This window comes from Telopea speciosissima, chromosome 6, assembly GCF_018873765.1.
Source record: "Telopea speciosissima isolate NSW1024214 ecotype Mountain lineage chromosome 6, Tspe_v1, whole genome shotgun sequence".
NCBI lineage: Eukaryota > Viridiplantae > Streptophyta > Magnoliopsida > Proteales > Proteaceae > Telopea > Telopea speciosissima.
In genome coordinates this window covers 52,204,763-52,227,617 of record NC_057921.1, presented here as the reverse complement: position 1 = coordinate 52,227,617, position 22,855 = coordinate 52,204,763, and the positions used below count along the sequence as shown (strand labels likewise).

At 38.7% G+C, this 22,855-nt stretch overlaps 4 protein-coding genes and 1 non-coding gene across 5 annotated transcripts; 4 read left to right on the top strand and 1 right to left on the bottom strand.

Annotated features, from left to right (window-relative positions):
- Nucleotides 1–5,235: 5,235 nt before the first annotated feature.
- On the top strand, nucleotides 5,236–7,901 carry LOC122664927. Its single transcript, XM_043860963.1, has 4 exons — nucleotides 5,236–5,432; nucleotides 5,568–6,302; nucleotides 7,639–7,747; nucleotides 7,807–7,901. Exons 1-4 carry the CDS (start codon nucleotides 5,265–5,267, stop codon nucleotides 7,854–7,856), a joined length of 1,062 nt encoding a protein of 353 aa, XP_043716898.1. The 5' UTR covers nucleotides 5,236–5,264; the 3' UTR covers nucleotides 7,857–7,901.
- A 2,823-nt stretch (nucleotides 7,902–10,724) lies between these two features.
- LOC122665916 lies at nucleotides 10,725–12,829 on the top strand. Its single transcript, XM_043862044.1, has 5 exons — nucleotides 10,725–10,921; nucleotides 11,057–11,424; nucleotides 11,795–11,874; nucleotides 12,562–12,671; nucleotides 12,782–12,829. The coding sequence occupies exons 1-5, from the start codon at nucleotides 10,754–10,756 to the stop codon at nucleotides 12,827–12,829; spliced, it is 774 nt and encodes a 257-aa protein (XP_043717979.1). The 5' UTR covers nucleotides 10,725–10,753.
- Nucleotides 12,830–13,258: 429 nt separating this feature from the next.
- LOC122663756 lies at nucleotides 13,259–14,383 on the top strand. Its single transcript, XM_043859398.1, has 3 exons — nucleotides 13,259–13,450; nucleotides 14,019–14,081; nucleotides 14,192–14,383. The coding sequence occupies exons 1-3, from the start codon at nucleotides 13,265–13,267 to the stop codon at nucleotides 14,276–14,278; spliced, it is 336 nt and encodes a 111-aa protein (XP_043715333.1). The 5' UTR covers nucleotides 13,259–13,264; the 3' UTR covers nucleotides 14,279–14,383.
- A 1,141-nt stretch (nucleotides 14,384–15,524) lies between these two features.
- Nucleotides 15,525–15,606, bottom strand: TRNAS-CGA. The gene has a single exon. It is a non-coding gene; the product is annotated as a tRNA-Ser (tRNA).
- A 5,876-nt stretch (nucleotides 15,607–21,482) lies between these two features.
- On the top strand, nucleotides 21,483–22,505 carry LOC122663755 (cytosolic sulfotransferase 12-like). The gene has a single exon (XM_043859397.1). The coding sequence runs from the start codon at nucleotides 21,495–21,497 to the stop codon at nucleotides 22,482–22,484; it is 990 nt and encodes a 329-aa protein (XP_043715332.1). The 5' UTR covers nucleotides 21,483–21,494; the 3' UTR covers nucleotides 22,485–22,505.
- Nucleotides 22,506–22,855: the final 350 nt, after the last annotated feature.

Here is a 22,855-nt window from a genome sequence, read left to right as displayed (position 1 = left end):
GAGTTTCTATGTTGTTTACTCCTTAAGTCACTATGTTTTAGTCATATTTTACATAACTATATATTTTCCCTTATTTCCTATTATTTTCTATTTAATTCGGATCTCTCCATATACATATAATCTTTGTTGGTTCTGTTTTAGTACTAAGCTAGGACTGTTGTTAGCTTCTAATTGATGTGAGGTCATCCTATACCCACCAAGGTCTTGCTCCTAAATTTCTCTATGGTTTACTTAGCCCAACATAGGCTAATTGTTAGTTTTATATCAATAGGCTTGTTGTCCTATATGTATATTCTGTTCTAACTAAATTTCTCTCTTTCTTTTGTTGTTTATGCGTGCAGCTCATAAGATATGGCTACAGCACAAGGCCGAGGAGGAAGAGGGAGAGGTAGGGGAGGTAGGGGAAGGGGCAGGGCTGTAGCTCCACCTCAATTCAACCCAAGATACTTCCGAAATGTGGAAGAAGAAGAATATTATGGGCAATGGTTTATGGAAAGAAAAGTGGAGGAAGAAAGGAACATAGTACTTCTGGACCTTGTGGCATTTAAGGTCCAGGAGAGGTTTGAGAGGGTTGGCTGGTTACCTATGTTGTAGCCTGAGAGATACTGCTACCCTAGGCTGGTAAGGTTGTTTCTAAGCAACCTTACATATGGATTCGAGGGGGAGGAGTTTGTTATAAGGTCCTACGTGAAGGAGACTCCTATTATGTTTAACACAGCGGATCTGGCACAGATATTGGAGATCTCCCATGAGGGGGAGTGGAGATACTATACTCCTGCTGTGGATGCCTCTGAGTTCCTAGCTGATGAGGAACTAGAGTGGTTATATTCGGTTTTGACTGATGGAGCTTTCTATGATAGACCGAAGTCTGAGTTGGACCTGTTACCATCAGCCCGGGTGCTTTCTAGGATTTGTGGGCACAATGTGGTCCAGAAGGGTGGCCACCGCACTGAATTGTCTACCATGCAAATCCTTGCCACCTACTGTCTGTACACTGGTTACCAGATTTGCTTACCCTATGCCATCATGCTCATTATGGTACACTTGCATGACAACCCGGGGCGAGGAGATCTGTTGTTTGGAAGATTGATGACTAAGATCTTCCCTAGGTTTGGAGTGAACCTAAGGAATGAGGAGGTCTCCACAGAGAAGAGAATGAGCATCGACCGTATCAGCCTGGTGAAGATGCGCATAGTTCTCCCTCCTTTCTCTCCAGAGCTCGGGCATCCAGACTGTACCGAACAGGATCAGCCTGTTGATACAGAGAGGGGTACAGAGAGAGTGCATCCCGAGGTACAGGGGGATCTGCCCACTCTTCCCCAGCACACCACATATGATTATGCAGGGGCCTCTTCTTCTACTTCTGCTGTCCCTACCGATGGTACTCCCCGGGACAGCTCCTCGCCGCTTAGGCGCTTTGGAGAGGGCAAGTGAGGCAGGGCTTTGATAATATGAGTGGTCGTGTCCAAGCAGTGGAGACCGAGTTAGTTCAATGGAGGACCTTCTTCTCCAGCCAGGGACCACCACCACCACCACAGGAGTAGCAGTGATGTCATGTTTGTCCTAGTCTAGGTTTTTATTTCAGCTGATGTAACTTGTGTCTTCTTTTCTACACTTGTAAGGACAGTGTTCTGTCTACTGTGTACCTACTGATGTAACTAGATCAGCGAAATTTTGTATAGACACTAAATATAAATATACAAGTATTTACTTACTTAATGTACTTTTACTTGGTAGCTTTTAATTAAGGTTTTTATTTATCCCTAATTGAACCCACCTTCAGGTCAATGAGTTCAAGAGCTGCCTTAACATGGATTTGACTGCGAATAAACTTAGAGCATGACTCTCTGATACCATTTAAATGTCACACCTCGGCCCGGTCAAAAAGGGCCAAGTGTGACTGGATGTCTCAGACACCCAGAGAATCCCACCAGGATCGCAAATGCAGTGTTCTATTCGCAGTTTCATCCATAATTATCAGAATTAAAATTTGCAGCGGAAGCAATAATAGAGCAATAAACAATAAATAAGGAAAGACTAATGATAGTATTATATTCAAAAGAAGCTTGTTTGTACATCAATTACATTGGTACCCAAAAAGAGATAAGATAAGCTCAAAAACCAACAAGTTAGTAACTATAGCTATACAAAAATGTTATAAACCAAAAAGGAAGGAGAGTAGCCTGGTCAGGCTCGACGTTCAGGAGAACACGCAGTCATCGCAGGAGCACGCAGCATCGTGTTCAATAAGGATAGGAGTATCAACTCCAAAGAACAGAAAAGCATCCTGAGAAGGAGCAATCCCCACGTAACCAAGAACGGTAAAAAGAAGAGAATCATCCGAAAAGAAGGACGTCCACTTGGGTGAGCTCTCAACCGAGCCCGAAGGGGTGGGGGAAACATGCATACACGTAATTCATGATGCATGTCTTAACTAGTATGCTCCTAGCACAGTTACTAAGTCTCATGAGGTATAAGTACTACTACTAGTGGTAGATGCTAACCTCGGTCCCGGAACTAACCCTTCGGTCACCCGAGCGAAACCATTCTACCACGGTGAGGACCCGTCAGTTCCAGAACTAACACATCGGACCCCGACAGACCCCCAAATGACCAACCCTGCCTGTTTATTCCCACAGCGGAATTAGGGACCCTCTAACGTGGGACAGAAGATGGCATCCTGGAACTAACACATCGGTCTCTGCCACGGGTTGTCCAACACCTTTCTCCCTGTTGGTAAGAGACGTAGTACTGGGTAATGAATATCAACCTAGCCCAGTGTATGATGAGGCAAGCATGATCTGAGTTATAAATTACCGAATTCCATCATCATAAATTCAAGTCATATAAATAATCAATGCAAATGCAATGCAGTATGTCTTTGTGCAACCTATTTTACATGCAGTCTAATGCATTAAATAAAAGCTAGAAAACTACATGCTCCAGGTATAAAGGTGATGATGCATGAGCATGGCATTCAGCATAAAGTTGAAATTAACGTGATAAACACGCAGGAAATTAAGGTCGAATCCCCTTACCTGGATCGAAGTCTAATTCAACTAGGTAATTCTCCAATAGGTCAGCAAAGCACACAAGGATAGCAGAGAATCAGACCCTAATATCATAACAACACAATATATATTAGGTCTAGTTTGAAGTCAAGACAATTCCCAACATAACAGGGCAGCAAGGGCACCAAATAGGACCAGCCGGATGCAGACTCCAATAGGGCCGGTCAACCGCCCATGGACCTGCAACTGCATCCGGGAGTGTGTCCGAATTTGGGGTTTTTGCTATTTTTGGACAGATCCTTACATGCATGGGCCCAATTTGATGTTTTAACATCATTTTAAGGTGGGTCAACCTATCCAGGGTTCCAATTTCATGATTACATAAGTAATTTAGAAATTTCTTCAATTAAACCTAAATTAATTAGGTTAGGGTTTATGGTTTAGTCACTAGACACAAAACCTAGGCTGAATAGAGGTACAACCATGGAATTTCAGGCATATTTGAGTCCAATTACAGCAGGACAACAAGCAATTACTCAAGGTCCATGTCAATTGAGCTCAAACTTAGAGCTTTAATGGCAGAGTTTCTATTTCAGGTATTCTTGGACTGAATTCCAGCAATTGAAGAGGAGAAGAAGAGAGGAATAACAAGAGTTTCTCAAGGCTTACCTGTATTTGTTAGAGACAGCCTTGTAATGGAGATCCTAGTCCACAGTCGGATGTGGGAGCCAAAACCTTAAGAGCAGCCCCAAGTTCTTCCTATTTCTCTTCTCTTTTCCACTTTCTTTCTTTCTTTCCTAAGTCGAACGAAATTCAGTGTTTCTCTCTAACTTGTGAATAGTGAATGGTTTAAGAGAAGTTTGTATATATATATGTTTCATTCAACCACTAAGGGGTAAGATGGTCTTTTAGTTATAAATTATTTCTAAAACTAATTCTCTTGTATTTATTACCTTATTTCAGTATGAATGATGTCATGCGACATCAAGGGTGATCCGGACAAGGGTAAATGTCCGGACAGTGTTCTCCACTGGGAAAGTGGGTCCCACAGGTAAATTTACGTAGACACCCCCTCTAATCCTAATCGGTCATACAAAACACTTATATAAATATAAATAAATTATACTTACAATAATTTTAGTTGAGGGAGAGCCTTTGCATGGCCTCCAGAGAGCAGATCCCGACAAGTAACTCCGGTGGGGGTTTCACGGGGTCCTCTCGACTCCAACAGAGCAAGCCGATAAGAATCCCTGGAGTCCTCCATAAGAGTGTCGAGAGATTCGTCTGTATCCTCGACCGATATAGTCCATAGCATCGATGCTACCATAAACTGAGACCTGGAACCTGAAATCACACAAGTTCCAAAAGTTCAAATTTATTCGAAAATTTGACCGGGTTTCACAGCTGTGCCACATGGCCTCTGCAGCGTCGCACGATGCAGTACAACACCGTGCTGTAACAGGAGAGGATAAAAATTCAATATTGTGGGGCTTTTCTTCTCTTTCTACTTGTTTTTTCTGCCCAGATTTGGAGACCTATCAGGAGAAGGTTTTTAAGAGTTTGGTTACTTATTTGTTTTGCTCAGAATTTGACATCTATTGGCTACCGTTGGATATTTCAATACCTACTATCGCTTACTTATTCAGAGAAAGTCTGCGTGGGTTGACTGTGTGGAACTTCACAAACACATAGGGGAAAATAGGGGAACAAGAGAGAAGTCGTGAAATCGGGAGGGCGGAGAGACAAAATTGGAGAAGAAAAGATAAAAAACGAAAGGGGTTTCAACAGTTTAAAATGGTTTTCGTCTACGAAAACTCGTAGAAGCAGTCCGATTGGAGAAGTTTGCACCTTTGAGTCTGGTGGGGTTGTACCTTTGAGTCCGGTGAATGGACATGACCTACTAGAAAGAAATGGTAAACTGCAGGGTTGTTCAAGTAATTGTTTAAAAAATTGGGAAAAACAAGTAATTAGGCCATAGTTTAGGGGGTGTCCAAGTAATATTCTCTTAAATGTAGGACAAAAAACCTAGTATTCGAGAAAGAGAGGAAGATGGACAAATCAACAACCGTCACGGGAGAACGGTACGTGCCGTTCGTACCATTCCATGAACGATGATTTCCCCGCCAAAACATAGGGTTTTGAGTTGAGTACCTGACGAATTCCCGCGACCGAACTCAACGGACTCGACTTGCGACTCACCTGTCGCCGTAAATATTGAACTTGCTCCGAGCAAAACGATAGAGCCTAGAAGAGATGGCGGAGACCGAGAGGGAAATCAGACCAGTCCAAGTTCGGAGTCTTGCCGGTGAATCGACAACTATCTCAATTTCCCCGATAAGTACTATCGAAGAACTAAAACTCAAGTTGAAGGAATCGTTCCTTCCAGCCAAGAACTCTCCAAATTTTCATCTCTTTTTCAAGGTAACCCATCACTTCGTTGAATTTATATTCTAAAGAATTCGTGTAATTTGCTGTTCTGATCGTCATCTTCTTAATTGTTACCATTTTTTTGATTTCTTTCAATTACATATTTAATGTCTGAATTCGTTGCTGTAGGGCACTAAGTTGAGCTTGGGGAGTCAGATTGGCAGTCACTCTTTTGGGCATGACGATTTCTTCGTTCTCGTTCCTTTTACCAAGAAGGAACGGCCTCCGACGCATCATCAACTCTCCAGCAAGCCTACAGCTTCATCGCAAGGTCCCAACCAAAAGTCTGCATCGTCGTTTTCTGATTTGGCATGGTCTAACATGATGAGCGATTTATCGTATTTATCTGGTATCTCAAGAGACGGAGTTCAATCTGATCCAAATGCTCAAGGAAGGGATAATGTGATGAAGGAAAGTTTCTTTAAACACTCTTCGAGCATCCTAAGGAGGAAACGGTCTAATTACGATGAACAGGAAAGACTACTAGATGACCTTGTTCAGAGTACCCAAGGCTCAGCTAGCAAGAAGGTTCTTGATGAAAAGAACAGTAAAAAGTTTATTCAGTTTTTGGAGTTAGTGGATTGTTTGTCTGATCCGCAGTCAGGGAGTTGCTTCTTGAAAGTTTCTTTAGCAGATAATGACGCAATTCCGTGCAATGAGAAGAAAAAGTCGTGCCTGTGTCCTTCATGGTTGAAGAGGGTACTGAAGGGCTTTGCTTTCATAAACACCTTTTATGTGGTATTCCAAATGCAGCAGGAGAGAATCACTTTGGATCATTTAGATGGAGCATTGAAGCAGCTTAGGAAATTTGGATTCGATATTGATATTGCGGACCTGAAGCATCTTTCAGTTCTTTGTCCAGACGTAAATGATGCTATCACTAAACATTATTTCATTTTCACATATATGTTGGAATGAGGCAGTTTTGACAGTATTTAAAGTTCTTCCTTATTCATTTTTTATCCTCATAATCATCATTAAGGATTTCTCAGTGTGGGACCCATATATCATATGTTTACACTAAGGAACTATTACTCCCTTTCATGTGTGTTTAATCTTGCATTAACTGATTCCCTTTCCATGTTTCTATATTGCATTAGCTGACTCTGAATTATGAGGACCAAGGACAGTTGGGTTGAGTTTTGTATTGCATAGACTGTGAGAGAAGAATCCATCCAAAAGGAATTTTTCCACCATGACCATGCTGCTTGTTGTAAACGTTCTAATACTCATCTCTTATCAAATGCTTTCAGAGAACAATTAATCCTCATGGCAAATGGCTGGGTTGATAAAGGAATGATCAGTTGTTTTTTTCAACCTCCCTTCCCTATAATAATTGGAAAACATAAACGGAAAAAGCCAAATCTTTTTATGCGCTGTAGAAAATAGCATACGACAAACCCTACCTTTGGAGTTGCTGATACTTTCAGGCATTTTAGTTATTGTGGTGGTTTTTGAGCCTTAAATGTTCCTTTTGGTTGAATTCTGAGTTCTTTTTTTTTTTTTTTTTTTGAGTTTAATAATGGAATTACTTTACCCTGGTTTGTTTGTTCATATTGGTTCAAGAGAAAAAAAGGATTTCAAACATTGAAAATTAAACTTGATAGATAGAAATTTTGAAAGAAGAAAAACAGATTATTCACCTAGAAGATCCTCATCAATAGAAGCCTATTAATAAGAACCATTGAAAGAGGAGGATAATGAGTTGTCTAGTTGGTGGTTTACGCCAAGCCTTGCCTTGGTGGTTCTATCTTGGTTGCCAGCCATGTCAACGCTCAAGCAGCATTTACTAATAAGGAGAAAACAGGCCTTACACAAGCGAAGAAAACTACAGGAGGCGAGAGGCGCTCATGGAGTTGCTTGTTAGGGCAGTGATGTCTTCGGCCGGCATGACCTTCCAAAGGAGTTTGTTCTTCAGCTTTCTCTTCTTGAAACCTGGCGCTCAATGGGTTATATTCCTTTGATGTTGTTGGGCAGCCCCTGCAGTAGGAAAAATTCATCATTCAACCTAATTTTTCATCCCAATTTTCTGTTTTCTCCATATATGATTCAGTTAAGGATCAATTCTCTGGGTTGTTGGATTAAATATCCTGGATTCTGTGATACAATTCATTTTGTCTAGCAAATAAATCCATCTTAAACAAAGGTAACTTCATAGTTCTTACCATGTTTAAGGATATCTATGTCTTTTCCTTCTCAGGTAGTGAAGTTTGGTGACCAACAGACTGCTGCTGCCAATGTGGGTGATTCCATTGTTATTTTTGATTCTTTGAGTGAGCTGGTAATTGAAGCCGACAATCGTAGGACTGGTATGTTCGGCTACATGCTGGTCACCCCACTTTTCATTATTGAATGGCTTCTTATGCAGCTGTTTGTTGGTTCCAAATTGATGGTCTGCAGTTAGAAAAAAGGTCCTAACCTCAACGGTCCTAAACAAGAAGAAGAAACGGGAGAGTGCCTTCAGAAAAAGACTATTGGAGGCTGTTACCTTCTTCATGGTATGTTCTCCATGTACAACTTTTTCTCATGTACAGGTCTTTTTTGAACATGAATGGCATGCAAAATGGAATGTCGTATTAAGTCATGATGCCTATACTATTGCTGCAATTTCTTTGCTCCCTTTCTTGAAGGTGTTTTGTACTCATTTCAGTGCAATGAAAGATCATTATTTGGTTCCTTTATTTAGTGAGTTATATCCCTAATTTTTCTAGTATAAGAAGTAATAAAATTTTAGTGGAGCCAGGCTTAGCAAGTAACAAAAAATAATACTTAGTTTTTCTAAATTCTGGACCGTGGGATATTCTGATGCGGCCTTTTTCCAATCCATATGATTCATACATCTTTTGAATTAGTTTGCTTGATTTTTTCCTGCAACTTCTCATTGAATTTGTTATTAAGGTTAACAACCTGGTTGGGTGTGGTACAATCAAATAGGTTTCAGGTTAGGTTTTGGCTTCATTTGGTGAATCGATGGTAGTGTTTGGTTGTTGCAAACATTGCTTTTGTTAGCAGCATTGAGCATTTAAATCCTACATGTCTACTATTTTATTTTACCTCATTGATTTACTTCACATATCTCCTATCCTGGCCCAACCTCGTCCCACTCTTACCCTTCACTGCTATGACCTGTTCATGGGTTGACTCAGGTTAGGATAAGTCAGTTTGAGTTTGTGATAGGCAAACCTGACTGTTGCTAATGCAGTGCTAATCTCGTACTAGTGAAGTCCAGTGGGAGATCAGCTTGCGACAGGATCATAGGTAGGGACAAAACCCGAATTGAGAGAAAACGAGATAACTCTATTTAAACAACTCAAATATGCTGCATATGCATGGCATTCTGGTCAAGTGATCTATTTGTCTAGGAGGACAAGTCTGTAAAATCTTATGTTGATCTCATGGTCAGATTTGAAAATACGAGGTAGTCTAAAAACAGCAAGTCACCAAAAGAGGGACCAAATTTAATAACCAGCAAAAAATAGCAACAAGGAATCAAAATAGCAAGTAATCTCAATATAGAAACAAGGAATCAGATTAGGAAATTTAGGTGAACAGAAATAGCAAGTGCATCAGCAATTAGTAACTAGAAAAGAATAGAAACAAAGACGAAGTGCTGCTGTAACAGAATTCAGACATAGCAAAAAACTGCTAACAGAACTTGAGTTGCTTATTCGATAAAAATCTTTGTGTCGAATAAATCCAAATAACAACGAGCAAAATACGCGCAAAGAGCACCAACATCAATCCAAAATTTCATAGCAGCAACAACATCAGAAGCTCTTCCTAAGGAAGATAGGTAGTGAGTAGTAAGCTTCACAAAGAAGACAGATAAAAGTGCAAATATCAATGCACTTATGAGCCCCAAATAGAGGTGACAGTTAAAATTGTACCATAGGTTGTTGCGAACCAGGTAAAAGTGCAGTATAGGTCACTGCGAACCATTGAGAAAAATGCAGTATTGGTTACTGTGAACCAAGTAACAGCATAAGGTTGCTGGGATTCCAGAAGTAGCAATATCGTGTTGCTGGGGACCAAGTAGCAGCGTCAGGTTGCTGTGAACCAGACAACATAAGGTTGCTGTGGACCACTGATAGATTGCACTGTTGCTGAATACCACAAGTATCTATCTTCATACATAAAAATTGTTTCTGAGGACACGAGTCGATGACATGAACAAAATAATAATAATCTTCAGCTGATAACTTGAGCAGATAATAACAATAATCTTCAATCTTCCCCCTCACGTGTAGCATTACATGTGGACAAATAATGCGGAAAATGCAATAAAGAATAATCCATCATCATACAACAGCAATAACCAGCATCACCAAGGATGAACATCACAAAAAATCCCATAATCATGAGCAGCCACGAATAATCTCCAATCTACTCATAGTAGAAAATAAAATACCAAATAGGCCCTATTTGAACAAATTTGAGCAAATAATTTCCAATAATAGAAATAACAACCATCAACGATAGCAGTGATAGATTCAGATCTGCAACATCAACGATAGCAATTGATTGCTTCAGCAATCGATCAAGAACAAATAACCAGAAAATACGAGACTCCTATCCATCAGCAGCAGCAATATTTGAAATATCAGGAGAAGGTTTTTAAGAGTTTGGTTACTTATTTGTTTTGCTCAGAATTTGACATCTATTGGCTACCGTTGGATATTTCAATACCTACTATCGCTTACTTATTCAGGAGAAAGCTGCGTGGGTTGACTGTGTGGAACTTCACAAACACATAGGGGAAAATAGGGGAACAAGAGAGAAGTCGTGAAATCAGGAGGGCAGAGAGACAAAATTGGAGAAGAAAAGATAAAAAACGAAAGGGGTTTCAACAGTTTAAAATGGTTTTCGTCTACAGAAACTCAGAGAAGCAGTCCGATTGGAGAAGTTTGCACCTTTGAGTCTGGTGGGGTTGTACCTTTGAGTCCGGTGAATGGACATGACCTACTAGAAAGAAATGGTAAACTGCAGGGTTGTTCAAGTAATTGTTTAAAAAATTGGGAAAAACAAGTAATTAGGCCATAGTTTAGGGGGTGTCCAAGTAATATTCTCTTAAATGTAGGACAAAAAACCTAGTATTCGAGAAAGAGAGGAAGATGGACAAATCAACAACCGTCACGGGAGAACGGTACGTGCCGTTCGTACCATTCCATGAACGATGATTTCCCCGCCAAAACATAGGGTTTTGAGTTGAGTACCTGACGAATTCCCGCGACCGAACTCAACGGACTCGACTTGCGACTCACCTGTCGCCGTAAATATTGAACTTGCTCCGAGCAAAACGATAGAGCCTAGAAGAGATGGCGGAGACCGAGAGGGAAATCAGACCAGTCCAAGTTCGGAGTCTTGCCGGTGAATCGACAACTATCTCAATTTCCCCGATAAGTACTATCGAAGAACTAAAACTCAAGTTGAAGGAATCGTTCCTTCCAGCCAAGAACTCTCCAAATTTTCATCTCTTTTTCAAGGTAACCCATCACTTCGTTGAATTTATATTCTAAAGAATTCGTGTAATTTGCTGTTCTGATCGTCATCTTCTTAATTGTTACCATTTTTTTGATTTCTTTCAATTACATCTTTAATATCTGAATTCGTTGCTGTAGGGCACTAAGCTGAGCTTGGGGAATCAAATAGGTAATCACTCTCTTGGCCATGACGATTTCTTAGTTCTCGTTCCTTTTACCAAGAAGGAACGGCCTCAGACGCATCATCAACTATCCAGTAAGCCTACAGCTTCATCGCAAGATCCCAACCCAATTTCTGCATCGTCATTTTCTGATTTGGCATGGTCTGACATGATGAGCGATTTATCGTATTTATCTGGTATCTCAAGAGACGGAGTTCAATCTGATCCAAATGCTCAAGGAAGGGATAATGTGATGAAGGAAAGTTTCTTTAAACACTCTTCGAGCATCCTAAGGAGGAAACGGTCTAATTACGATGAACAGGAAAGACTACTAGATGACCAATCGTGGGCTAATTTTTTGGAGGATCTCTTTCTTAGTTTTATTACTTTTAATTGTCTAGCAATTTCTTTCTTTATTTAGTGTTTTTAATTAATTCATTAGGACACTCCATTCTTAGCCTATGGCTGGAGGAGTTAGTGGTCAAGTTTTATAGCTGGTTATAAAAGCATGTAAAAGGGAAACCCTCCTTATGATTTGAATTAGTTTGTTTGAATTGAAAGAGTTTGCTACCTCTTCTGTTTCCTTTCTTCCCTCCCACGATTTGTGGGTTTTCCTTTCCTTTCTTCTCTCTCTTCCCACCCTCTTCTTCTTCCTAGCAGATTGAGCCCGTTCTTATTCCCTCGCATTGATCTGAGTTTTCCTTTTTGGGAATAGATCTATTTTACATCCTAGCGGTTACTCCATTCTGTTACAGATTTGCATGTACATTCAAGATATCAGATCCAAATCCATAGGTATGCCTGTCATGCGGTTGGGATTCACTTATTCCTAATTGGAATGTGTGGATACAAACTTCATCAACTTGATATCAGAGCCAAATTCTTGATTGGAATTTGTGGATACAAACTTCATCAACTTGGTATCAGAGCCAAACCTGAAGCTTTTCACTAAGTAAGGAATCACGTATGCAACCTAATTACCCATATTTTAGGCACATAAAAGTGGCCTATTACATAGAAAACCCACGGGATCAAAGGCCCAACATGTATATAACCCAACCCTAGACTTATTCCTAAGCAAACAAGCCCTATTTGGTGATGAATCTGCATCAGAGTAACAAAGAGTAGCCATTGAAGAATTCAATAAAAAAATTCGAGTTATGCTTGAAGTTCTTCAACCTCAAGTTGAAGGCATATTGACCTAAGAAGCCTACATATTGACCAATGAAGCCTTTGACGATGAAGAATCTCAAGAGGAACCCATGATCAGAATTGAAGATAAATTGATCGATGATCACGATTGACCCTTTACAATCAGACGGTCATTGATTTTGTCCTGGATGTTGGTGAGAAGCACTAATTCAACGGTGATTTGTTTTTCTAATAATGGGGAATAATGCATGACTGCTTTGGTTTGGGCTGGTTTGGTTCAGATTTGAACTTTTCTGGTTCAAAATATAATTCAATTCATTGGGTGACCAGGTTCAATGAACCAGCAGCAGTTCTTGGGGGATCCATTTGAAGAAGGTTTTAAAGCTTGCGATTCTGAAATTCCTGAAAACCAGGAACCTTATCAACATACAGCTCATGGGGTCAGTTGGAGGTCTTTTAAATGGCTTATGTAATTCAGAATTCTAGGATTTGTGGGCTAATTTTTTGGAGGATATTTTTCTTAGTTATAGTTCTTTTAATTGTCTGGCAGTTTCTTTCTTTGTTTAGTGTTATTAATGCATTAGGACACTGGAGTTAGTTTTAGTTTTGGTTTGAGGTTTATTAATTCCCCAATCATGGTCAATTTTATAGCTGGTTATTATTAAAGCATAAAAGGGGAAACCCTCCTTTCGATTTGAGTAATGAATTTGAATTAATTTGTTTGAATTGAAAGAGTTTGCTATCTCATGCTTCGTATAATCTTTGTTGATATTGAACAACGTGCTTACCCTTTTAAGCCGCTGCCATATTAGTAACCAAGTAAAGATGTTAGTGATGTACATGATGTATAATATATGTAAAATACAGATAATATATGTAAAATAGAGAAATGCAGGCATTTTTGTTTTAATGTTATGAACCACAGGTTGATGCCTCATGCCTAAACACCTACAGATTTTGTTTTGTAATATGGATTTATCTCGACTGTTCAAGCTTCCCCCCCACCCCCAAAAAAAATAAATAAATAAAATAGATGAGTTTATTTGTGAGTTGCTTTATGGTTGTATCAGAAGAATGGAAAAGAGTATCATTGACATTCCAGCTAGTTGGAATTGTGAAACAGGTGCAGCCGCTTTTCTCAGTACTGTTAGCTTCTGCTTTGGAGCTTGTCACGACATGCCCATGCTTGGGAGCTGCTGGTTGCCCTAACTGTGTTCAAGTTAGTGTAAAATACCTCACTCACAGACTAACATGACCTATCAAGATTCTTCTTTCCTCCCTCTTTCCTTTGGAACAGGAAGATGATGCCATGTATTTGTTTGGTATCAATTTGGGGTTCAAGCATATAACCCACCCTCTTTTGTACATATTCCTTTGTATTTTTCAATGGTAAACTTGGCCACATAAGTAGGTGAGAGTGGGGTCCACCTTTCACCAAAAAAAAAAAAAAAAAAAGGGGCCCCACCTGAATTGCCATGTGGCAAATAAACCTGGATTTGCTCTCCCCCCCCCCCCCCCCCGCCTCCCTCTTTTCATGGGGGTGAGGGGGATTATAGGGTTCAACTTGAGAAACATGTCATTCCGTTGAAGTATATGTATGTTTCTCAAGATTTTTGAATGCTGCGGAAAAATCTATCATGGCGTGGGCCTGTGCTGCTCCCTATTTTCTTTTTCTTTTCTTTTTTTGGGGGGTGGGGATGGGGGGAAGGATTTGAGGGTTCAAACTGTAAGAAGTATGACATCCATTTCAATAATGTCCAGTTGCTCAAGAACTTTTCATGTTGCAGAATTTATCGTGCCACGAATACAATGAAGTTCTAGACAAAAATGCAGCCATTATGATTCTTCAGGTTAGTTTACATTTGATTTCAAATGGAAAGTTAATAACTACCCCATTGGATGAGTCTTTACACTGCATCCATTTTCCAGCAAAGAGTGGTGATGTTGGTTTTCTTTGCAGGTCGTTATAGAGGCTGAGGACTCCTACTTTCAAAGGTGGCCAGATTCCTCGAAGAGACCTAATACAGAACATCAGCAAACTCTTTGATATACTTGATACAGTCTGCAACATCCCATCACCAAGTTCTCATTACTACGTTGTATTGCAACAACAATAAGAAAATCAGAAACTGTCACCACCAGTTGGAAATATTTACTTAATTTTTTTGGCAAAATCGCCCAGTTTTGTTCTTTTGCTTTCTTGGTTCTCCACTGGTGATGTGACCTTATGATTGAATTTTGGATTCATTATGAATTCTCACACCCTATTGTTCATGTTCACAAATGCCCTTTCAGGTTCAATGGAAGGTTTAGATGTCTATGGTGAGGGGATTCTTCTTTCAGCATTGGTGAAGTAAACTCGATCCAAGAAAAAATTGTTGGTCTAGGAAAAATTTTCCCTGACCAATGGGTCAATGAGAGCACCAAAAACAGTAATGTTGGTGGGTTCACCAAAGTGGGGTATAACATGATTACAGGAAAAAAAATGGCCCATGTAGCTCTCAAATATTCTTCCTTCTCACACTATCAGCACAATTACCTATTGTTTGTTAAGAAAGGTTTCTCTAAAATGTCCTAAAATATGTGGCCAAGTAGATTTAGTTGGATGCCGAATTTTGTACATATTTTGTCTTGATTCTAAAAGTATTGCAACAAGTGGTAAAATGATCAACCATGGGGCAAGATTTGGACTGATAGAGAAGTTAAAGGGAAGAGAATGGCTGGAAATGAAAACACGAGAAAAAACAATTATAGTTATATAGTCTAGAAAGTGAGTAATATTGCTGATGTGTAAGCTAAGAAATTGACAAATGGACAATCGATGTACAAGAACGGTTCACAGCCATTTAGATGGAATCCACTCCATGTGGGTCCTACAGGGTGGATTCCATCTTAATGGCAGTGAGCCGTTCTCATACGTTCATGTAAACCTGACTTGTTCTTTTTATACTCGAGCTGGATTGCTGGAATATGAGCCCGAATTATGATACAAAAATGGTGGACCATATACAAAACGTAACAAAAGTCTTTGATTTAATGGGGTAAAAGAAAAGGAAAAATAAATACATAAAGGATCGAGTGGAGGAAAACTGTCTCCTATAATTAAATAAGGACAAGAGATCTCTACTTGGTCGTATGGTCTCTACACAAGCGTTTGGGCCAATGGAGGAGCACAATTGGGTATCTACCCAGGACCAGAGGCATCGTGTTACCTGGTTGCATGGCCCCTGCCTGCACAGCAACCGTTTATCAGATATCCCTTCAATATGTGGAGACGCAAAAGGGAAAGAAACCGTCGACAGCAGGATTCGAACCTGCGCAGGCAAAGCCCAACAGATTTCGAGTCTGTCTCCTTAACCACTCGGACATATCGACATTTACTTTTAAATAGTTTAGGAGTAACTAATTACTAAAATTAAAAGAAAAATGAAAAATAATCTGAAGAGGTTAAATGCAAGGGCACTCCACTCAACGGGGCGAGAGAATAACTGAGGAGGTCCGGGAACTTGACAAACGACCTCCTCCCTTGCCCTTAGATGTTAATTGTTGAGCTTGTGGGTATGTGGTAACCTTCTTTACACACTCGATTACTCCATTTCTCCATTAATTCCTCCCATCCTTAGACCTTTCTGTTTGTACTTTAGATTTGATTCGATTCCCCTCTCATCATTATTAAAAAGTAGTGGATCCTCGCTTTCCATTTGTTAAATAATTGTCTTTCTTGGAACCCATTTTTAATTTGGTCAACCTCCTTTCCCGAGTTCGGTTCCTTTGCACGTATCAACATGTGAACGTATATGTGAGAGTCAATCATTTAATTTTGTTTCCATAAAAACCCTTCCTCCCCATTGTAAATGGGAAAAATAGGACAGGTGGCTGGCTCTCACATGTACGTTCACCTGTTGGTACGTGTAGATGATCCATTCTTTCTTTTCCCCCCTTTCGATCTATGTGAAATCTCTTCATTCTCAGTTTTACTTACGAAGAGTTGTTGGTAGCGAGGATACTTGCACAATGGATGGTAATATAAAGAAGTGTGAGGCTATTTCTGGTCTTTCCATTGTCGTGAATGACATACTTAGTATAACCTAACTATATATTAATGTAGAAAACGAGAACCTAAAACGATGCAGAAAACGAATGGAAATCGTAAAAAAAATGATGACACTGTTGCATACAAAGTTTTACGTGGTTCAGATCTGCTTCACTATCAATGGAGAATAGGGTTACAATCGCTCACCCTCACACCACTCTCAGATTGATTACTGAGAATGTACTCTCACCATAAATTTATAGCAAAACCCTAACAAGTAATTTACCTTACTAAAATATCCATATAATCCTAAATTTTTTTTTTCTGACAATAACAAAGATAACATAGAAGGTTTGTGGGCCGATTTCTCTGGGTTTCGATGCCTTCAATCGCTTAATGGCCCTTCAGAATCAACTCACTTATGCAAGCGATAGAATACAAGACACCATACCCCAACAATATAGGTGGAATGGAGTTGGACGGATGAGCAGCCACTTGTTCAATCAGCTTCCTAGAAACATGAGATATCAGATTCTATTTTCAAGTTGGAGAAACTAGTTTAACCTTCAGATGGAAGATATTCAAAAGCCCTAAGAAGAAGAAAGGATCTTGTCTTGGAACAAAAACAAATTAGCTTTAAAAGAAGAGGAGGTATCTCATTCTAAGGTAGATCTCTAGAAACATGATTAAGCAAATTATTGTAAAGTCTCAAAGAAAGCTACATTATCTTCTTGGTCTTGATATTTTTAGTTTGTTTTCTTCCATGTATATTTGTGGAACCTTAGAGTCTTAGACATCTATAAACCCAAGGAATCATGTCTTTGGATATAAAAGACATCAACTGAAGACAAAAGAACATGTTCTAGATAATCAATATGAAGAACCTAAAGCAACTTACCAACTAACTTAAAACATTCTCTAAAAGTAAAGTTACATAAAAAAAGTCTGTCAAAATAGAGACCAAAGATCAATTATCACAAAGATTAATCTCATTCCATCTTTTGCATTATAAAAAGAAGGGTCATGCATGTGTGGCAATCAATGAGAATGTGAGTTGACATCTGCTGGTGGTTTTCGCCTTTCATAAGGGTGGAACGATCATTTTACCGTAACTGTGTCTAAGACTCTAAGGTGACCACAGAGGACATTTTCCCAAAACTACAAAAGCAGAGATCAAATCACCATCGACCCATACAAGCTATTTTTATAGTTTTATGGATAAAGTAACAAATCAATGAGTTAAAAGAAGGTACAATGATTAATGCAATGATGGTACCCTATTATCTCATTGCATTCATCATTTTCTATTCAAATCCACCCTATCCCCACCTAAGGTTCCCACTGCAAGCCGAAATTGGTTACTGAATCTGAATGTTAGGTATTTCATTGACATGTGGTAATTTTTTTTTGTGATTCAAACCTGTGACGTGATATTCAACTATGATACCAAATGTTAGGTACTTGATTGATACACCAAAAGCTCTAGAACTGATTGAACACATTAAATCAAGCTCTTAATTAAACCTCTTCCATATTAGGTTGGTTCAATCGAACAACCATATATTAGATCGAACTCCATTAAGCACATAATTGAATCAAATCTTTTAAATCAGAATTGATAAATTGGTTACTAAATAGTTCAATTTTAATTTTATTAAATAAAATCATTTATTACATGACTTGGTTTGGTTTTGAACCGATAAACCATTGATTTTGAAACAATTAGAACCGATATGCTATTAAACTGATTATACATGCTAAACCTATTTAAAAAATTGGATACTTGTAGCATTCTATACTTTATGAAAATTAATTTAGTGTGGTTTTTATTTATTTATATATATCTTTCTGTTATCGAGTGATAATGAAATGACCAATCAAGTAGTGAAACTTCCAGAACAAGATTTCATCTAGAAGAAGTGTTTGCTCTGCAGGGACAAACAAGAGGTCTAAATGTGCTGACTATATATGAATTTATCTAATTAAAATCCCTAAATGTGAGTAGAGGTGTCAATCGGTGCGGTTTTGGTTATTCGGCTTTATTGCGGTGCGGGCAGGTTATATTTTCATGAGGTGAAATCAAAATCGAACCGGATAGGAATTAGCCAAAATCAAAATCATTTTGTACATGGTCCGATTTTACCGGTTTCTATTCGATTTTCGTTATCTGATTCACAATCGACTAATATGCGGTTTGTGTAGTGTCGATTTTGGGAAACAGTAATGAAGACAATCTTGGTTTTCAAAGCCTTTATATTCCTGTATTTTCCTATTCTCTCCCGGTCTCCCCCACTCATCATATTTTCCATGCCTATGTGATAAAAAAAAAAAAAACTTCTCATCTTCACCCATCCTTCTTTTCCTTTCCTATTCTTTGTTTTTCCATTTTTTTTTTCGTCTCCACTCTCACAAGATAAACAAATTATTTCTTCTATTAGAAAGTAGAGTTTCGTTAATCCAAACCGAACCGAAAAGAGAACGTATAAAATCAAAACCGAATCATTTTTCTACGATACGATTCGATTCAATTTTAAACGGTCGATTCCAATTCTGATATTCAGTTTTGATTTCATTTTGACATCCTTAAATGTGAGGCATGTGGCCTCTAGCTATGGGTGGCCATGCACATGACACACCTAATCCCTCTTAATTGAACCATAAATCACATGTCCTAGCAAATTAAGTATCATTTGTGGTAATCTCATACCATGTTGAGCTATTCAATTCTGCCAAGTTTTTCTTGATTATTTGTTAAGTATTCCTCCCACCCAATTTGAATCCATGTCTAGCTAGTCTAATATGGTCACTCAATCCTAGGATGTACCAGGTGCAAGGCTCCCGCCATTACGTCATCATGCGGTTTAGAAAGGGTCATAATATATGCAACCTTATTCCTGCTTTCACAGAAAAAGTATTTCAAGACTCGAACCCATAACCACTTTGTCATGATGGAGTAACCTTTATTGTTGCACCAACCCACCCTCAATATGGCCATTCAATCCAATCTCACTAAATACTTAAAAACTGTTGTTTATTGAGTCGAATTTGGGTTGGAAGTCAGCAATTTCCATCACAACACCCCCCCTCCCCCTCCCCATCCCCAAATAATTTTGGATGAAGAAATGATAATCTGGTCCCCGAGGAGCAGAGGTCCAGAACCCATTAACTATTTAGTATTTTCATAATGATCTAATGGCCAGGCCTCCAGGGCTTCCATCATACCACAATAAAATCTAATAATTGAACCAACCTAGTGATCTCAAAAGTTGCAATCAATATCTGACAATGACTGGTGGTTTTCTAACCTTCAAGAACAGCTAAGCATAATAATTGTAGCATATTCTAGCTGTTCATTAGTGATTTCAAGGTAAAAAGGCGAAAAATGAAAATCTCACAAAAGATACCTTTATTTAGTTGAGAGATAAATTATTGAGGTAGGGACCATTTCAGTAATTATCCACCCATTATCTAAGTAGCAATGAAACTTTAGCTAAATTTTGGACCAGCCATTCCTCTATCTAAAAGCATATCTTTCACGTGCACCTTCATAGTCGATCTCTACAGTCTCTTTCACATGTTTATTCAAATCAACCGTTATAATAATCATTTTTTCTTGATTAAAACTTTGCACTAATCCATTTATGTATTCTCAAAATTATAATTTGCTATTTTCATCCAATCCTACTTGCGGTCCAAAACGCAAATTATATTGATAACATCTTTCTCCAACTCAAGCTCAATGGATATAATCCTATTAACAACTCTATTAATATCCATCATGTATTTCTTAAATATTTTTCCACAACTATGCTCACCCCACTCTATTATTTTTATCATGCACCCGTATACCAAAGTATATCAAAGTTTAAAGTCATTCAACTCCTTAGCATTTTTATTCTTCTATTTAGTCTCTTGAATATAAGTTATATTAATCATTCTTCTCCTCATAACATCTATCAATTCAAGATTCGTACCCGTAAAAGATCCTATATTCCTAACTGTTAATCTAATCCTACACTTTGGATTAGTTTTTTTACCTGCACTAGTCCACAGTGTGAGAACCCTTGCCTACTTGTTATCACATCTAGATGCTAACATGATGTGTCTCTTGCAGAAGACACACTAGCTAACCCTTACTCAGTTTTCAACACTCAGGTCAAAATATAATGCTTCGCTTACAGAAGTCGCCTTAGCATAAGGTCAAAAATATAAAATTCTAGAATCCATGTAAAAAGGTATAGCCACCATGTATATTCCATGTAAACTAATATGTAATATATAGCTTGTGAAGAAAGTTATGTCCATCAATTCATGTCCATTCTAATCACAATTGGATGTTATCAAATATGAGGTGTGGCCATAACTAGGTTTCTTTTCATTAATGAATTCTCTCTCTCTCTCTCTCTCTCTCTCTCTCTCTCTCTCTCTCTTTCTAGTTATTGGTGAAGCCTGATCTCCTCAGATCTAATCAAGAAAGTACTATTAAATCTTTGGTGGGCTGTTTTGCTTTCGAAATGCGTAAGAAGAATCAAAAAGTTTTGCCCTATGTTGGTTTAGAACCTGAACTAGACCAGGTGGGCTTCTGGGGTAATTTTGTACTTTCACGGGTTAGGGTTTCTCTATATTGTATCTTTATATAGTGGTTATCACTTTGAGAGATGAGATGGCTGAGAGAGAGGTTTTGTATTTTCTTCACAGAAATAGTAGATCTAGGACTTCGCTCTGCCATGAATGTAACGTATTTTCTTGAGGGTGAACCATGTAAAAATTTCTGTCTAGTGTGTGTGCTTTCTCTTTTTCTTTGTTTTTCTTCTGTTGCATGTTTTTCTGACATCTCTCTCTTTCCTTAAGCATGGCATGCAACATGTAGCCATTTAAATCCCAAAACCAACCTTTAATCTAGTACTTTTCACCTAATACTTTTTAATATAGGAATAATTCTTCAACTACCGATCAAAAACCTCAACTAACAAAAGAGTTGGTGAGTCATCTAGTCATCAGCATTTTAAACAAGCTTTTATCTTATACTGGCATCTCACTATAGTGAATACTCAAGTGACTGAGAGAATTGAACATTGGAGATTTTGGGTTGGTGATCCATGCATTTTTTCTTACCCTTTCCTACCTTTCCCTCCTTATATATAGATACATGTATGCAACCCTTCTTCTTTTATAATCCAATCCATCAACCTTGAAAATCTTGTAAATTAGGGTTTTCCATAACACCCAAATGCCAAGCCCTCAAATCACTCCCCCAAAATATTTGTCACAAGAGGAAGGACTGACCCAAGAATGTAAAACCCTCCTCTCTTCTCTCCCTAGAGACAAAGGATGGGTAGCCAATCATCTCTTCCAATACCAAGGCTTTTGGCACACAGCAAGACAACTCCAAGGAGTTCTCACTTGCCAACAACACTTCCAAGCTAACCCAGATGATCTACTCCTCATTACCACTCCCAAATCCGGTACCACTTGGCTTAAGGCCATCGCATTCGCCATCGTAAATCGGAAGCTTTACTCCTCATCTGATGATCACCCACTTCTCAAAGCCAACCCACATGAACTTGTTCCTTTCTTAGAGCTTAATCTCTATATTGAAAACAAAATCCCTGACCTTACTTCCTTTGCTTCTCCAAGGCTCTTCTCTACCCATCTACCATATGTGTCCTTTCCTGAATCTGTTAAACAACTAGGTTGTAAAATGGTTTTTCTCTGTAGAGACCCAAGAGATGTGTTTATCTCAGCTTGGCATTTCACAAACAAGCTGAGACCTCAAGCAATTGGAACCCAATCACTAGAAGAAGCTTTTGATAGTTTCTGTAGAGGTGTGATTAACTATGGACCAGCCTTGGATCACATATTGGAGTACTGGAAACAAAGCTTGGAGAGACCAGAAAAGGTATTATTCTTGAAGTTTGAAGAGATGAAAGCTCAACCAAGTGTTCAGTTGAAAAGGTTAGCTGAGTTCTTTGGTTGTCCAATTTCAGAAGAAGAAGAGAAAGAAGGGGTAGTAGAGACGATATTGAAGTTGTGTAGTTTTGATCATTTGAGCAATTTGGATGTAAACAAGACTGGGAAGATGGCTACTGGGGAAGAACACAGTGCTTTCTTCAGGAGAGGTGAGGTGGGAGATTGGGTAAATCATCTAACACCTGAGATGATAGAGAAGTTTAAACAAATCATTGAAGAGAAGCTCCATGGTTCTGGTTTAAAGTTTTAAGTGTATCTAGGGAAACTTGTGATTCTGTGTTCCACTGTTCTGTTTATCTTTATTGCCTTTCTTTTTCCAACTCCCAAGGAAAAAGGATTTAGATGTTTTATTCTTTTTTGCTATATTTTGTCTTTCTGACTTCACTTCTGTACTGCATTACTTTTCACCATTTGAAGTTCTACAGTTATGCTTTTTTCTTTCTTGTTTAATCATACAAACCACACGCCAATCCCAAAAGCTTAAGCAACTTTTGGGATCACGGAGTGTGCTTACGTCTTTGGTAGTTAAAGAGCTACATTTCACCTAGGGGTGTAAATGAATAATCGAAATTCGTTTTTGGAATCTGTGTTTATATCTGTTTAGCATTATTTGAATCCGTC

Bases quoted from the DNA above. Each gene is read 5' to 3' on its own strand.
- LOC122664927 (XM_043860963.1), top strand. From the start codon at position 5,265: ATGGCGGAGACCGAGAGGGAAATCAGACCAGTCCAAGTTCGGAGTCTT. The intron at 5,433-5,567 runs GTAACCCATCAC...TCGTTGCTGTAG, and splicing joins ATTTTCATCTCTTTTTCAAG to GGCACTAAGTTGAGCTTGGG. The intron at 6,303-7,638 runs GTAAATGATGCT...TTTCCTTCTCAG, and splicing joins TTTCAGTTCTTTGTCCAGAC to GTAGTGAAGTTTGGTGACCA.
- LOC122665916 (XM_043862044.1), top strand. From the start codon at position 10,754: ATGGCGGAGACCGAGAGGGAAATCAGACCAGTCCAAGTTCGGAGTCTT. The intron at 10,922-11,056 runs GTAACCCATCAC...TCGTTGCTGTAG, and splicing joins ATTTTCATCTCTTTTTCAAG to GGCACTAAGCTGAGCTTGGG. The intron at 11,875-12,561 runs GTATGCCTGTCA...TTGGGTGACCAG, and splicing joins TATCAGATCCAAATCCATAG to GTTCAATGAACCAGCAGCAG.
- LOC122663756 (XM_043859398.1), top strand. From the start codon at position 13,265: ATGAGTTTATTTGTGAGTTGCTTTATGGTTGTATCAGAAGAATGGAAA. The intron at 13,451-14,018 runs GTTAGTGTAAAA...TTCATGTTGCAG, and splicing joins GTTGCCCTAACTGTGTTCAA to AATTTATCGTGCCACGAATA. The intron at 14,082-14,191 runs GTTAGTTTACAT...TTTTCTTTGCAG, and splicing joins CAGCCATTATGATTCTTCAG to GTCGTTATAGAGGCTGAGGA.
- LOC122663755 (XM_043859397.1), top strand. From the start codon at position 21,495: ATGCCAAGCCCTCAAATCACTCCCCCAAAATATTTGTCACAAGAGGAA.